This window comes from Suricata suricatta, chromosome 16 (assembly GCF_006229205.1).
Source record: "Suricata suricatta isolate VVHF042 chromosome 16, meerkat_22Aug2017_6uvM2_HiC, whole genome shotgun sequence".
Lineage (NCBI taxonomy): Eukaryota > Metazoa > Chordata > Mammalia > Carnivora > Herpestidae > Suricata > Suricata suricatta.
The window spans coordinates 34,402,644-34,419,513 of NC_043715.1; the positions used below are offsets into that span (position 1 = coordinate 34,402,644).

A 16,870-nucleotide genomic window follows, 5' to 3' on the forward strand; every position below is an offset into this window, starting at 1 on the left:
GGAATAAAATTGGTACAAAAGTTACCACAGAGATGTAATCATATAATGCAGAGAGGAAATCTGCTACAGAATTAAGAAAAGATCAAATGTTGTACTACCAAGCATTAGATGACATTACACAACTATTTACCCAAGGTAACTTGGAGACAGAGAGCAGACAAGTTGGCTTCCTGATGTGGTAGTATTTCATAATCAAATATTCCAGGAAATAAGCAAGGGATATAAAATGTCTACAAGCATTAATACTTGATTAATACTTGATTCTGCCATGCTCTGAAGAATTGGGCCACGTCATTCAACCATTCCCTTTTGGGGATTGCGTATTCATAAATGAGAGACCATGTTGCTATCAACCTATTATGAGGAGATGGATAAAAGAAGGTGACGTGTGTAGAGTGCTTTATATGTATTATGGCACCATGCTATGTGTCTTATGCCTACCATATCATACTCATGGTAATGGAGATCTATAGATAATGTTAATCAATAACAAGGACTAATAATGTCTGGAAAGATATATATATTTAACCTACATGCTCAAATTTGTGGTATGGCCCAACAAGACATCTTAGTGTTTTAGTTCTATCATTAGAATTTCATTTCCTTTAATAACTACTATACCCCACTCTCACTCCACATTTTTTTAAATGCAAATAATCTTAGGGAAGGTAAAAATTAGGCTGGTAACATAATATTCACATAAATGTGGTCATAGGATTGCTTTCCTCAGTGACTAAAAAGACTTAATGGCAAGCATTAAGACCTAAACACTGGAGCAGGAGAGAAGATCTAAGTTGGGAACAGGAGGGGAAATGTACTGAAAGAGAATTCTGGATATCCCAAAGGCAACTATTCCTGACATAACTTCTTTAATGGCTCATATAATACCTTCATACCCAAGGCAACCTAATTATCCCTACTCCTTAAGCATCTTTAAAACATCCATGCTAATGTTAGACCATGAGACTAATCTCTCATCACTGCCCCTAATATAGAGAGAGGCCCTTTACCTCCAGGTACTTCTATCTACCTTCTTTGAGAGGACAAAAGAAAGATGGCTTGCCCCTGAGAATTCCTGCCTGCCAACCTCACTCAGAACCGTGTGGGAAGTACCTCCTCCTCACATTCAATTTTTGAAGAATTTCATGGGTGGGCCTGTTCTTCCATTCAGTAATGGCGACATCTGGTTGCTGTTCTAGTTCAGGAGCACTGGGGGTACTGCTTTGTCGTTTGACTTTAGAATGTTTAGGAAGTTCTAGTTCCTCGAAACTCTTAAATTCTGGAAGCCTAGAAATTAAGAGAAAAAGTTTCAGATTTCCTGAATTCCTAATTCTAAGTTCCTGCTTTTCTAATAATAACCCAAAAGGACTTACTCTTCTGTTTCACTGATTCGTAGGAAGTCAAGTTGTTCTACTACAGCTCCCGATATTAGTGTCTGAAATGTAATAGAGAAACCATTCACAACTCTTAAATTCATGAAGCCATACACTTATGATTTGTGCATATACAACTCAGTAAATATGTAATACTTCAAAAAAGTTTACTACACACAACTCTTAAGGAATTTCTTAAATGAGCATTCTAAAATCAGACGAGTTTTCACACACACAAAACCCTCTTAAAAATCATATAGGGGCAACTGGGTGGCTCAGTTGGTTAAGCGTCCAACTTTGGCTTAAGTCATGATCTTATGGTTTGTAACTCTCAGCCCTGCATCAGGCAGTGCAGAGCCTGCTAGGGATTCTCTCTCTTCCCTCCCCCACTCTCTTTCTCCCTCTCTCTCAAAATAAATACATAAACTTAAAAAAAAAGAACATATAAATCAAGCTATAAGTTCATGGGTCATAATAAATAGGAAAGTCAACATGAAAGGAACTGTATTTTCTCTCTATTCTTAGAAGTGTGGGCATTTATTTTTAAGCTGGAATTAAAATTCAGTATATATTAAAATGTTTAAAAGTAGTTTGAAATAAAAAAACAAACAGAAATACTAAAATTGTTTTGGGAAAAGATGATGTGAAATTACACCTTGGATCCTGTTACCGTAATATTTCAGGGCCATCCAGTGATGGGACACTGCCATCAGTGGCCAGTGCTTCTCTGCATTCTGGCAACCGATATTTGGTATTTTATTTTTTATTAGTTCCTGATTACACGTTAGCCAACTAAATAAAGCCAAACTCAAACACTGTTTTTGTTTGTCTGTGGTTCATGGTAAAGAATATAAGTGAATGATAACCCACAATGGTGTCACTTTTAATTACCTGACGAACTGTCAGATAAAATTGAGAAATGTATTGCATAAAAAAGCCATCAAATTATTATTTTAAAAATAAGGCAATTCTTCCATCAAACTGTCTTAGATATGTTAGTTTCCTTATTTTCATACTGTTCTTTTCAAATATAAAGCAACATGACACAGGAAGTGTTCCCCTTCTGGCTAACCCCACAGAGTTGTGCTGCTTTCTCCTCTGGTGGAAACTCATAAACAACAGTAGATCATCAACGAATACCCACTACAAATATCAGGATGGACATATTACCAGTAATCATACTAAAGCCTCCTTGCAGAGTCTGAGTGAAGAAGGCCAAACGTGCAACTGATCTGCACATTTTCACGTGGCCCAACAATAGTCAGGGTCTGAGACCAGTCTGTGCCTGGGCAGATAACAGTGCTTGCTGAGCATGATAAAAGTCTGTTGAGTGATTATTTCCCGAGATTCAGGCTCTCATCTATACATTTTACTCTCTGGTTTGTTAGACAAATATTTATTGAACGCCTACCATATTTCAGGCACTCTGCTAGGTATTAGGGATATGGTAAGAATAAAATACACAAAATCCTTGCTTTCTTGAAATTGACCTCAGGTATGTGTAGGAAGTAGACAATATAAACAAAAAACTAAATATGTTACGTCCGATGATGTTAAGGGCAAAGTAGAAATAAGAAAGGTAGAGGATGGGAAGTGGGGTGGAGGAGTAGGAGGAGGAAGGTTTGCCATTTTATACAAGTGATCAGAAAATACTTCTCTAGTGGGGTGACATGTAAGCAGAGACTGAAGGAAAGACGGTAGTCATCAATATGGATCTTAAGGAAGGGTATGCAAGGCTGAGGGGACAGCAAGGGCAAAGGTCCTGAGGCAGAAGCATGCTTGATGTGCTTCAGAAGCAGTAAGGTGGAGAGGATGAATGAAGTACAGTAGACAGGGGAGATTATTAGGAGATGAGGTCAGAAAAGAAAGTCCAGATCACGGACAGTGCAAAGACCACTGGGAGGACTTTGGTTTCCATTTTATGTGAGAGAGAAAGTCATTGAAGGCTTATGCTATGTGACATAATCAAACTGCCTTATAACCAGGTAGAGTATGAAGATGCTGTCTTATGGCTGTAGGAATTTAGGAAACTACTGTAAAAATTCGGTGAGGCATGATGGTAACTTGGCCATGATGTTAGTGTTAGAGGTGATGGGAAGTGGTTAGATTCTGGATATAATCTGAGGTTAGAGAAAACCAGATTTGATAATGGATTGTAAAAATGTGGAGCATGAAAAAAAGAGAAGAGTCAAGAATTATTTGATGCTCAAAGCTAATAGTTAATTCTGAAAACATAAGAAAAATCATTTTAATATTTTCTATTATTAGCCTATCCACCCTATATACTGATTAAGCCCATAAGGTAAATGTTAATAGGCAAATGTTAAATTTCATTAATAGTCTCTAGAGCTTTTGATTAAAAAAAATTCAGTTTGTTAACAGAGGCTCCTAAATTAGTTTTATAAAAAGCATTATACTTATGATTAATTTACTAGGCATTAATACTCTTGTGATGGTAATTAAACAACTTAATAATGTTATATATGTCAAATGAAATATAATATTCAAAAAGGTATCCTGCTCTGAAATACCTAATTCTATCCTACGAAGACCCTTTGCAGCTTAACATTCTACCAAAGACTGCACTCAATCCTTTCATCCTGCATCCCTACCTGGCTTTTTTTTTTGGAGGGGTGGGGGGTTTGGTTTGGTTTGATTTGGTTTAGCTCCACCACTAGAATAAGTTTCATGAAATCAAGGCCCTTGTATATTTTTTTTCACTATTTTATCCCCAGTGCCTAGAGAGGGAGCTCAGTCAATATCTGTTGAATCAGTGAACCAATATTTACACATTTCCTACAGAGAGAATGGTAGTGAGCAGATAACTCTGGGAATTCAGAGATGACTCAAGCTTGGCCTGCAAGAGTTTTCAATCCACAGAGAGAAGCAGACACAAGAAACCAGATACACCTAAACTAAGAGATATAGCAAAGGTTCAAGCAAAATGCCACAGAAACACACTGGAATGAGAAATTAATTCAACCTTGGAGACTTCACTAAAGAGGTGACATTGACCTAAGTTATAAAATTAAAGTATTTAGAAGGATAAAAAAAAAAAAAGGCAACTCAAGAGCAGAATAACAGCACGAGCAGGAAAAAATTCCAATTACATTTGGGAATTTTGAAAGTACCCAGTATACTTGAGAGTGGAAAGCAGGGGTGGGAACGAGCTGCATGGAAAGGCCCTGGGTGATGAAGCTGCAAAGGGAGGCTGAGGCCCAGTGACAAGAGAGCCTGTGCATCAGACTAAGGAAATTGGAAAGGGCTTATTTGATATAAAATCTAAGAGAAGCATATAGATGCCATTTTCTTTTACTATTTTAAAGAGAAGATAAAGCCTAGGGTGGGGAGATGCAGGGTTGTTGTTTAATCAATATAAAGTTTCAGTTCTACAAGATGAAAAGAAGCCTATTCTCTGGGTAAAGACTCTGTACTCAAGGGTATAGAACACAGCAGGGAGCAGGAGACACAAATATTCAACAGTGGATTAAGGGGAAAGACTACACGGTACAGTGCGATTACCTGGCTTCTTCCTTAACCCTGTTCTCAGCATATGAAAGCAAAATGCATGCCCTTCACACAAGAGGTTAGGTGATTATTTTGGAAACTGAAAAGCCTTGGAGAAAAAAAAAAATCTCCAGATATTGGCCGGTGGGGTTCCCCTCCCCACAAAAAAAAGCCCGTATCACCAGATTACCTGATAAATGACTTCATCATGACAAGAATCCTGTTCCCAAACACAGAGTTCCAAATAAACTTCTTATTCTCTCACTCTTAAAAATGAATGGGTAGCTAAAGATTACTACATATTTGACAAATGCCTCCCACATGAAAAGATGGACACACACACCCCAGAGAAAAGAAACCTGAAAGATATAAGGTAGAGAAGAAAATTTCAAAAACTGTCTAGTTAACAATCTCAAAAAGATAAAATATAATATCCAGAAAATAAGAACATGACATTATGAAAACAGAAAATTAAAAACATGATAGTTAAAATACAAAACTTAACAGAAAAAGCTGCATGTTAAATATGAAAGAATTTTCCCAGGAACCATAACAAAAAGACAATAGAATAGTAACAGAAAGTGACAGAAAGTAACCAGGAAAAGATAAACAACAACAACAACAACAACAACAACAACTTAGATTAAAAAAAAGTATTCAAAACACAAGCAATGGTGAATGAGTATGTAAGCATGCCATTTGTGATATTACCTGTATAGGTCCCTCCATAAATTTTCCTCTTTCTTACTCAAGATTGAGAATCTACTGCATGAATGAGTCTATGAGATTCTCACAATTTTTCACAGGAAATAAGTAAGGCACTTAAGTCCATGATGGATTACAATGCAAGTAGTTCATGTCAAAGGTCATAAAAGGATGTTCAAGAAGAGTATCGTTGCCTTCGGTGTAGGTGATTTTGCAGAACTGGCCCTAAAGTTTGGTGAGATTTTTATTTTATTTTATTTTATTTATTTCATTTATTTAAAGTTTATTTATTGAGAGAGAACGAGTGAACAAGAGAGAGAAAGCACATGTGTGAGTGTGAGTGGGGACGAGGCGCAGAGAGAGAGGTGAGAGAGAATCCCAAGCAGGTTCTGTGTGCTGTCAACACAGAGCTCAACAAGGGGTTCAAACCTACAATCAAGAGTTGAACACTTAACCAACTGAGCTACCCAGGCACTCCTGAAGTTTGGTAAGATTTTAAAAAGCAGACATCTTGAAAGAAGGAAGTTTAATGCAGGCAGAAGAAATCGTATGAGCGGAGGGGCAGGACCGCACAAAGTCAGAACACAGTCATCCGTCTGTACTGGCTGAAGCACAGAGGGTCGAGTAGGAGATAACTGGGCAGGGAGCGCCTCTGGCTAACAGGGGACCACGAGGGGCTTTGTTATTCACGAGTTGAGAAGACAATGCTGTGAAGTCCTGAACTCAACAGAGACCATCTCCAGGTTGGATGTTACTGGGGAGCAGGGAAAAGAACACTGGACCACAAGTTAGGCAACTTGTCCCTGTGCCTCTAGGCACAAGGTTATACAGCAAGTTACTTCACCACTCTGGACACCAGCTTCCTCAACTGCAAAAGAGAGGTGATGAGCTATTAAAGTCTAAAATTCAGGTTGGAAAACCACTCCAGTTGTTCAAGGATCAAACTGAAGGGATCAGATAGATGGTTACAACAGGAATAGAAAGGTAGGCACAGAATAAAGCTTAAAACAAAGGCCTTAAACAGAACATGTATGAAGAAATACAGCTGCATCTGTGCATTACTTGTCCTGAAAACAGAAACACATGGAAATTAGAAGATTACCTGTAGACGATCAACATGAACTTTGACTCCTCCAACCATTCCTTTTTTAAAGGCTGCCAACATATCTAATATGGGGTTGAATCGGCTACCTCTAAAAAATATAAACGGAAAAACAAAAGCATTATCAACAGAATGAGAAAAAAATCTAATACTAAGTGTCCTTTACATATGCAAGTCTCTCTGCCACATGCTGACAGAGATAAAATAGGAGAAAGCCATGCTACCAAAGAGTCCGCAGGGTTAAAGGTGGTAAGATGGGCATACCTCACTTTTTTCCATCAACCTACCGTATATTGTCTTCCCGGATGAGAACAAGAAAAAGTGGACGTCCATGCATTTTCCAGTATTGCTTAATGAACTGTAGTGCATTCTATCAAAACATAAGAGTGAGGTAGAATGTAATGGCACCCTATCTGAGCTGCAATGACTCTTTACTATAGAGAACAGACTGCTGATTGTCAGAGGGAAGGTTGGTAGGAGGATGAAATGGTTGATGGAGATTAAGGAGCACACTTGTTGTGCTGAGCACCAGGTGACATACGGAATTGCTGAATCACTATGTTGTACACCTGGAACTAATATAACACTGTATGTCAACTATACTGGATTTAAAAATAAATTCTTAAAAAAGAAAAAAACAAAGAATGGTCCCCAGGAAGAAAAATCAACCCAGGGTTGTCTTTTAGAAGATTAATCTTCGTTCCACATTATTGTGCATTTATTACAGCAGGCAGAAGAACCTAGACAGCATCCATACAGACCATCAGAAATGTGGAAAGAGTTCTTTTTTTGACTCAATTTCTACTGTTGTCGTCATCATCATCGTATCAAAGACTTATATAACACTTCACCATATGTCAGGCGCTATTCTGAGTGCGATACATACTCATTTAATTCTCAGAATGTCCTTATTATTATTCAGTTATACAGATGAGAAAAGAGACACAGAGAAGTTAAGTAACTTGCCCGAGATCACACAGCTGGTAAATAAATAGTAGAGACAAGATCTTAACAAATGTAATCTGGTTCTAGACTTCATGCTCTGAATCATGACACTAAGCTTCTCTACTCTGCACATGGAAAAGATAGTGGAGAAGACTTTTACCTCCTGCTAACTTGAACTTTCGTACAAAAAGAGAGAAACTACTGCTGTCGTATGAACATGATTCCTCCTCTGTTTTATAAACTATATATTTTCATTCCATTATGTAGAATGGTCTATCAAGCAAAGGCATACAACTTTATATAAAACATACTCCATCTATTATTCTAATGCTGCATGCAATTTAACTCTTTCTCCAAAGCTGTGCAGACATTGTTTTACTTTCATATTTTGTACTGTGAGACATCCAAGCACTCAATTTAATAATATATGATAAAATCAGAAACAAAGTCATCCAATTTCAGTAAAATGGGGCTCTGAAGCTACCTTTATGTCATCTATCAGCAGCAAAACATCTTGAGACATGTAGAAATCACTTAGGTCAAAGATGATAGGGTAACAAACCACAGTTTTTCCTAGAATGCGATATATCTGTAAGAGATAATTAAAAAACATATATATATATATATACACACACACACACACACACACACACATATATATATAAGAGGACCAAAGACACAGGTACAGCAGTATAAGTCCTAATAAAAATTAAAACTGATTAAAGAATTTTAAAGTTTACTGATTAGATCAGTAAGATCAGTATACTAATAGAGTAATCCACCTCTACTGTGATGGAAAAAGCTTCTGTTTGAATAAACACTGTCATAATCAGGTATTGTACAATGTTCAGAAATAATATAGCAGTGATATGCTTATTCATTCCTAGAAGACTTCTGTGATAACATACAAAATAAATAGTAAGATTTACACATAGGAAATAATCATTCAGATAATCAGCCTAAGTATATAATGAATCGTGAGAATGGGTGCATAGCAGGTTAAACATCATTTCATTCTGTGGTTTTATAATCTGAATACTGCTTCACAAGAAACTTCATAAGCACCTTTGATGTACCGAGACAGCCAATGGGCCTATCTGGCCTTCCGGAGAGTCCTAATTTTTCATTGATCCCCAGGTGGAAATAAGCCTGTAAAACATAAATTTATAAATTAGTTAGGCAAGAAGAAGCCATGCTTTTCCTTTTTTGTCCCCCTTCTTCCCCTTATGCCCTGCTAATTTCTGATCTTTCCAGAGGAAAAAATGGCCAGGGAAACCTTATTCAATAGATTTGTAGGAAAACAAGCCAGTCAATGATGCCAACCTAGATTTGGGGGCACTGAGAGATTGGAGAGCATGTCTTTGCAGATCTGCTTAAAAACATTCTAAAATTTGACATTGCTCTTGTGCTATCATAAATGTACAACTTACATGGCTCTGTCCAATTCATAAAAGAACACAGAGAGTCAGATGCTTCCTGTGTGATAAAAAATCTGATGGAAGTTTCAAATTCAGGGCCTCACATCTCCTACTAGATTCTGACCTTCAAGTATTTCCCACAAAAATGAAAGAGTCTTTATTGATTTTATGACCATATGAATTTTATGAAAAATTTAAGCCATGTGCTCCAAGTGAATGGTGCTGTTTCTCTTGCACTTTGATGTATGTTGAAGGAAGTGTAATTTATTGTGTGAACCCTAAAAAACACATGAAGTATAGCAGGCTTATAGATTTTAAAGTATGCAGATAAATATATTTCCATATTATACACATAAATCAATATATAAATTTACATAAATGTGTTCATATGCTACATATTATCTATTTGGTGTCCTATTTGTTAAAACTTATTACTGTGGCGTTCCAGTTTCAAGATGGTAAACTGAGTCTATGCATTTACTGTACATTTCAATGTTGAAATGATGGAAGAAATATAAAGACCTGAAAAAATATCTGTAGCACTCAATACTGTAAAACAGAAAAGGGTGCCACAGTGGAGAAGAAACTTCTAGAATTTCTACAAAGTAAAAACAGATAGACTTGGAACTGAGTCAGACATTAATCAATGCAAGAACTAAGCATTTATTCCAATGAGAAGCCTCTTTACCCAATTCTATTTAACACCTATTCCTTGATGAAAGTAGTTCTCAACTTTTTGTTATTTCAAAAGCAATTCAATAAACACCTCTGGATGATGTACTATTGTTTCCAAAGGATAATTTCCTAGACTAGCTGGATCAAAGAGAATATATGTTTTCTTTGCAATATAATGCCAGGTTGGTCGCCAATTTACATTGGCATTAACAGTGCATAGGCCTTTTTATTGGGTCAAAATGGCATTTAATCTTAGTTTTAAACTACTGAATTCAAATAATTTATGGTTGACCATTTTCCCATATATTTAATGGCTACTTGTATTTCTATAAAGGTTTCCATTTGTCTCCTGTTCTATTGGGTACTTTTAATTCTTTTTTGATTTGTAAGAGGTCTTGGTATATTAAGAATATTACCCTTTGTATAAATATTTTACCCAGTTTCTTCATCTTCAATGTAATGAAATGTGAGGATGACTGCACAGTAAGTCAAACATCATTTCAGCATGTAGTATTTTAATCTAAACACTTTTCTACTAGGAAATTTCACAAGCACCTTTGATGTACCAGGTTCATCTTCAGCTACATTTAGTCAAATTTGTCAATTATTTCCTTAATGGCTTTTAGCACTGGTATTATTCTAAGAATGGACTTTTACTCCAAACAGCTATAAATTGCTCTTCTTTTTTTCCTTCTAGTGATTATATGCTTAAATCATTTTTTAAAAAATGAGTAAAACCTTGGTTTGTGAGTGTAATTCATTCCAGAAACATGCTTGTAATCCAAAGCACTTGTATATCAAAGTGAATTTCAAGAACCATTGGCTCAGCTGTGATCGTGTGACATTCGGCATCATGTAAAAATCGTACTGCAAGATACTGCTCATTTATCAAGTTAACACTTATTAGAAATATTTGCTTGTCTTGCTGAACATATGCACAACATGTTATTTGCAATCCAAGGTTTTACTGTATTTAAATCTTTGATCTGTCTGGAATTTATTTTTCTCTTTGATGAGAGGTAGAAACCTAACCTGCTTTCCTAAGTAGAAAATCAAACCAATTATTTCTATACAATCTACTGACTATGATTTGAACTGATTTCAAATATCTACCTCACAAAATTAATGTCTCTGTTGACTCTGCTATGGTGCACACTTCCATGTCAGAGTTAGCTCTGTGTCTCTTTCCCTTTCTGCATTGTTAGGTCCCTACAGAACAGCATCCCCTGGGTTGGTTGGCACTCTGCCTGGCGGATAGCTGGTGCTCAGGGAACACCTGATGGATGAATGAGGGAGCACGTCCTCCTGAGCTACAGGTGCTGTGAAATCTGATTCTGAAATAGTTCTGGTTTTACTGGCCAGGAAAAGTACTATGTAAGCCTCGGGATATATGGCAGCCCGGAAACTATCTCACACTATGCTAGTGGAAACCCCTTTCCCTCAAATATTTTCAAGTTTTCTGAAATAAATTTATGTCTAAACTATTTTAGATTTTTTCTTTTGAACAAGTGATTAACCAACCATGTACAAGTTAAAATGTACTGAAATAGATTTCCTTTAAACACTATAAAGGGATTTTCCTTAACTTTCTGAACCACTTTCTGAGCCACAGTACAGCAGGTCTATGACAGGTAAGTAGACAGACCTGGAATGCTCCCTGCATCCACTGTGCATACAATACTGTCCCCACATTGTACATTATTTACACCATTTAATCCACTGAAATAGGATATAGTAAACGACCCAGAAGCACAGAAGTACTTCATCCTAAGTCTGCACTATATTCATATTCCCCATGAAGCAAAAACCACACCAATCACTGCAACACAAAAAAATTAACTACACACAGTTAAAAGCCCTGTCCTCAGCTGTCTGCTCTCAAATACTCTTCAGTTGGTCGAAGGAGGGTGCAGCTCCTCAGAACAGAAAGATTAGCCATGGCATAAGAATATGTATATTAACTAAGATTTGAGGGAACATTTTTACTTTTAAAAGATGGAATTATTATTGGGTAATATATAGAACTGTCAAATCGCTATATTGTGCACTTGAAACTAATATCACACTGTATGTCAACTACACAGTAATTAAATTTTTAAAAAATGTTTTTATTTATTTTTGAGAGAGAGAGAGAGAGAGAGAGAGAGACAGAGACAGAGAGACAGAGACAGTGTGAGCAGAGGAGGGTCAGAGAGAAAGGGAGACACAGAATCGGAAAACAGGCTCTAGGCTCTGAGCTAGCTGTCAGCACAGAGCCTGACACGGGGCTGAAACCCACGAACTCTGAGATCATGACCTGAGCTAAAGTAGGACATTTAACCGACTGAGCCAGCCAGGTGCCCCTAAATTTTTTTTAAAGTGGGCTTATAAGAAGTAACATACTAGGCAGTATATGTTAGAAGACGAATCCTGAAGCGCAGCGAGGTTGGAACACAGAGGCTGTAGCCGCAGAAAATCTTCCATCTTGACACATGCTTAGGGAAGTTAGGCTCTTGGTCCCAAATCTCGTTTTAGCCATACCACATACCCAAACTCCAAACCATTTGTTCAACATCATCGTTAAAACAATAAAATATAAAATAAGTTAGGACCAGTTATAAGTCTTCACCTTACTCTTAATGGAATGCTTTCTACTACCTCCACAGCACCCTGTATAAATTCATCAAAGTGGATTATAATTAGCTATTTTTCCTGTTATACCAGTAGACTCAGAGTTCACTGAGAACAGGAACAGAGTACAGAGTCAATTTATCTAAGTGCCCCACACAAAACTCTGCACATAGCAGGTGTTCATTAATGAATGAATAAAATGTCACATTTAAGTCATCTGAAGCAGCCATGCTGGTCTTTTAAATCCTGACTGCATGTGGTCTGGTAGAGTACAGACTCACCTACCATAAAAAAGTTGCGATATAAATTAGGCCTGAAAAAAACATATTCAGGTTAATTTGCTTTGAGCACATGTTTATCAAAGAATAATAATCTTTGTTACTATTCTCTGGAGCTTTCAGTGAAGAACCATAAAAAGTTTATCAGCAAACAGCCTATAACTGAATAACAAATGCAGTGTGACAGCCTTAGATTTTCTCCACTTCCCTGCTGACTCCTCTGCTTGTCTTAGGAATCCTCAGTTCCTCTTCTTTTCTACCACAAAATCATCTTCGTGTGATTTTAAAGTGTTACCTACTCTAGGGATCCTTGCGTTTTCAGCCTTAGCTCTTTAGGGTGGGAAGAGCTCTAAACTTGTCAGAGGAGGTTAAAGAGCTCTCCAAAAGCTGGTGCTCACGCACCCCAATGTTCATAGCAACACTGCCACCAATAGCCAAGTCATGGAACGAGCCTAAAGGTCCATCACCTGATGAATGGACCAAGAAGATGTGGTATATATACAATGGAGTATTACATGGCAATGAGAAAGAATGAAATCTGGCCATTTGTAGGAAAGTGGATGGACCTTGAGGGTGTCATGCTAAGTGAAATAAGTCAGGCAGAGAAGGACAGATACCATATGTTTGCACTCATAGGTCTAACAACAGAACAGGAGAAACCTAATGGAGGACCAAGGGGAGAGGAAGAGGGAAAGAGAGTTGGGGAGAGAGAGGGATGCAAAACTTAAGAGACTATTGAATACTGAAAACAAACCGAGGGTTGAAGGGGGAAGGGGAGGGGGAGGGGTGGTGGTGATGGAGGAGGGCACTTGTGGGGAAGAGCACTGGGTGTTGTATGGAAACCAATTTGACAGTAAACTATTAAAAAAAAAAAAAAGAAAGCTGGTGTTCTGGGTGATCTGACACCCAAGTTTTTTTGTTGCCAAAGGAGAGGGTCTAGTCTGATTAGCAGTGGCGCTGAGACCCTGCCATCGCCCATGCAATGTGCACCTCACTTCTCTAAGCTTTTCTTCTTCGTTGTAGCATCAAGGCTTTGACCACACACATTTTAATCAACCTAAATGAGCTGATCTTAATCATTTGAGAGAGAATTCTAAACACTTACCCCAAACACTTCAGAGTTTGTTCCTGTAATGTTTTTAATAATTACTAAGTAAAAGTGGTAGTTTCTAAATAACTAGTGGAAGTCAACAATTTCTTGTCCCTAATAGACAGGAATATTCCTAAACAGGCATTTACAAATCCATCTGCAGATCAGTGCATGCAAAAGACCTCAAAAGTCACCCTTTAATTCAATTCAGATTGGTATGTAACTGTATACAAGATAAACTCAGATGTTACTTTATAATTACTTTGAAACCCAGCAACCCAAAAGTGCGGGAATTACTTCAGACTCCAAATGGTAAGGCAAGAGAAAAAGGGAAGTAATTATTATCAATAAATATTTACAAGGTTTCTTTAATAGTTAATATAAGGGAAAATTATCAAATCAATGCAAATATTTATTTTACACACAAGTACTAAAATTAAGGTTAATTCATTATTCAAATGCTCAGTCTAGGTCAGTAATAGACTTTAGAAGGGAGTAAGAATCAACAAGGCTTAAGAATATAATGTGTACACATACAATATAGGGTTGTGTTTTTTGGGGTTTTTATTGTTTTTTTAAGTTAATAATGTCTAATAAAGTAGGTTTCTCAACTTAATTAGAAAGACTTTTGGACTAATGACCTTATTTCAGAATTGGACTTTAACTATGCTACCTGAATGTAAACGAAGTCTAATCCTCATGCTCCACTGCCTCCACCAGGTCAACAGTAAAGAAGCAGAATCACTTACTTTCACCAGCTCCTGCTGAGCCCAAATCTGAATGGGCTCTACCTGCTGAGGTGTTTGAGTCTGAATACCATATGTGTTGAGGAAAACTTGAAGGCTAAAGAAAACAGGGAAAAAGTGAGAGATATTTTTAGGCGATGCATGCAGAGTGTGGAGAATGGTGTAGAAGGAGGAGGAGAAAGAGGAGACGATGGTAGCTTGGAGAACATTTTCATTCATTCACCCGAGTAATATGCCATCTGCCCCGGGCTCTAGAGGCCCTCTTGGGTTCTTCACAAGGCATCAGATGGGGGCTCTGAGGGCTGGCAGAAAGAATAAGCAATGATTTTGGGCATCCCCATTATCTGTTGCACTGACTTCTCAAAACTACACCCTAGACAGCACTGGCACAGGTCACAGTCTTTAATACTCATATCAACTAAAACAAAATTTTTTTAAACATAAGAAGATTGTTGTTTTGGTACTTAAAGTAACATTAATGACAGACATCCTTGAAACCCTGTCAAGGGGTCTGTGAAATTAATCTCTACCAACAGATTCAATATTTCAACATAAAACAACAATCCCTCCCCACCTCCTCCCAAAGGAACGCACCACCCATCCGGGTTTCATACCGTTGGCTTTCTGCTATGAGTGCTACGTGAATGACCAAATCATTTTCCAGTGGGCCCTGTAATAAAGAATAAGGGAGGGGGGCAACATTTTAAAAGATCTGGTCATCATCAGATACAATGAGAATCAAGGACAATATTAACCATCTCTAAGCAGTTCATTAAAATGATGGACACCTACTGGCTCCATGCAGTCACCTCTCTTTCCTTGCTCTCCACTACCTACTAATTAATTTGATGGTGTAGACAGAGTAATGGAACACCAAGGAATGGAAAGCCATAAATCTCACTGCTACCAGAGGTGTAAGCCTGCCAGGACTATTTTGAATGATGCATAAGAGTAGTCTGGGGACTGAGAGTCATTTTCCATCATCTAACTCTGAAGGGAAAGGGAAGAACTAAAAATAAAAACCCAGCTTATGTATCCTCTATTAAAAAATGATTGTGAGTTAAAATTATTCATTTGACATCTTAACCACACATAAGGCTATTCTCTTTCTTGTTAGCCAATTTTGCTTTGCCACCTATACATCAAAATAGCTTCATACTAACATATAAATCCTATGCTAGAAAATGAACTACCCAGTTGACTATGTAATTAACTAAATACAAGCTGTTGGGCTTAACAGTTATAACCAAAGACAGTGTTGGATATCTATTCTTTTTTTGTGTGTATGGAAAAGATTCACTATAGCATATATTATACACTGTTAAAATGAACCCAATTTTGAGCCTATATTAATTAACAGAGAACATTAAGAAGCATCAATAAATTACAGTATTAGGAAGCTCTGAAAATACTGATCAAATATAATTTCCTCTATAGTAATGAATCCAACATTCCCAATAGTATGTTGTAAAATTTTGATTTACCATCAGTCAGTTCCCCTCTATGGTATTCAATATGTCACTAGAATTTATGTATGATGGAAAGCAAGAAACACCAGAATACATATATCAGCAGTAAATATCCTATAATCAAAAGGATGGTTCCCAGAACCATCGTGAAAATGCCATTTCAGGCAGACTTCCATATGATTTATATGAATATATAAGAGAAAATATGATATAACAACCCAACAAAAATAAATACACATTAAAAGTGCCATAAATTCTCCTTTTATTTGATAAAGACCTTAAAAGTTAATGTTACTCAGAAGGATGAGAAAAAATTAATTATTCAGAATCTCGTCAGGATTTCTAACAACAAGTGAACATATTAAGTCTTATTTCTCTCAAATGAAATCTAATATTTACTTCATCAAAAGGAATAACCTTAGAGTGGGCAATTATCTACAATCTTCAAGACAATTAGAGATTCCTAAATAAAAAATAAATGAATACATATACAAGAATGTGGATGATATTTCCGTAACAATGAATAAGGCAGCCTACAGATCCTAATTGGCAAATTGGTATCTTCTTTCTGAATCACAGATAATGTTGTTTCCATTTGTTTGACAGAGTACTCAGATCTAAAATGCCTACTACACATGTTGAATCGTAATGAGTATTTGGTTAGGGGACTAATAGATGGTTGAAGAATTCTTTCATTGTAAAAACTCAGCACTTCAGAAAGTTCTAATTCACAAACCTCTACGTTGATCTTAGGCCTTCAATCACAGCCCAAATGGGACCTTCCCCTCATTTCTAACCACGGGAAAGAATTTAGCACGGGTAATCCCACCCCAGTAATTCTCTTCCTTTCATTGCCAATGTTGAAACCACCTTTTCAGTTTTCACCATTTTCTTCAAAGCACCAGCATTATTGTCTAAACCCATGAAGTCTCTCTGAAAACATCCTAATAGG

General features: G+C 37.0%; 1 protein-coding gene across 7 annotated transcripts in view; it reads right to left on the minus strand.

The window, feature by feature from the left end:
* Positions 1-16,870, minus strand: part of PHKB (phosphorylase kinase regulatory subunit beta) — a 219,041-nt gene that overhangs the window by 31,171 nt on the left and 171,000 nt on the right. For all 7 annotated transcript variants that reach the window (XR_003903728.1, XM_029925046.1, XM_029925043.1 and 4 more), the window contains 8 exons: positions 15,064-15,119; positions 14,453-14,546; positions 8,698-8,781; positions 8,117-8,221; positions 6,975-7,057; positions 6,688-6,778; positions 1,374-1,435; positions 1,125-1,287 (listed from right to left, as the gene is read on the minus strand). Coding sequence is in view for 6 of the 7 variants with exons in the window: in XM_029925046.1 (XP_029780906.1) it covers positions 1,125-1,287; positions 1,374-1,435; positions 6,688-6,778; positions 6,975-7,057; positions 8,117-8,221; positions 8,698-8,781; positions 14,453-14,546; positions 15,064-15,119 (738 nt within the window). In the remaining variant the exon portion in view is untranslated. The remainder of the gene's footprint in view (positions 1-1,124; positions 1,288-1,373; positions 1,436-6,687; positions 6,779-6,974; positions 7,058-8,116; positions 8,222-8,697; positions 8,782-14,452; positions 14,547-15,063; positions 15,120-16,870) is intronic.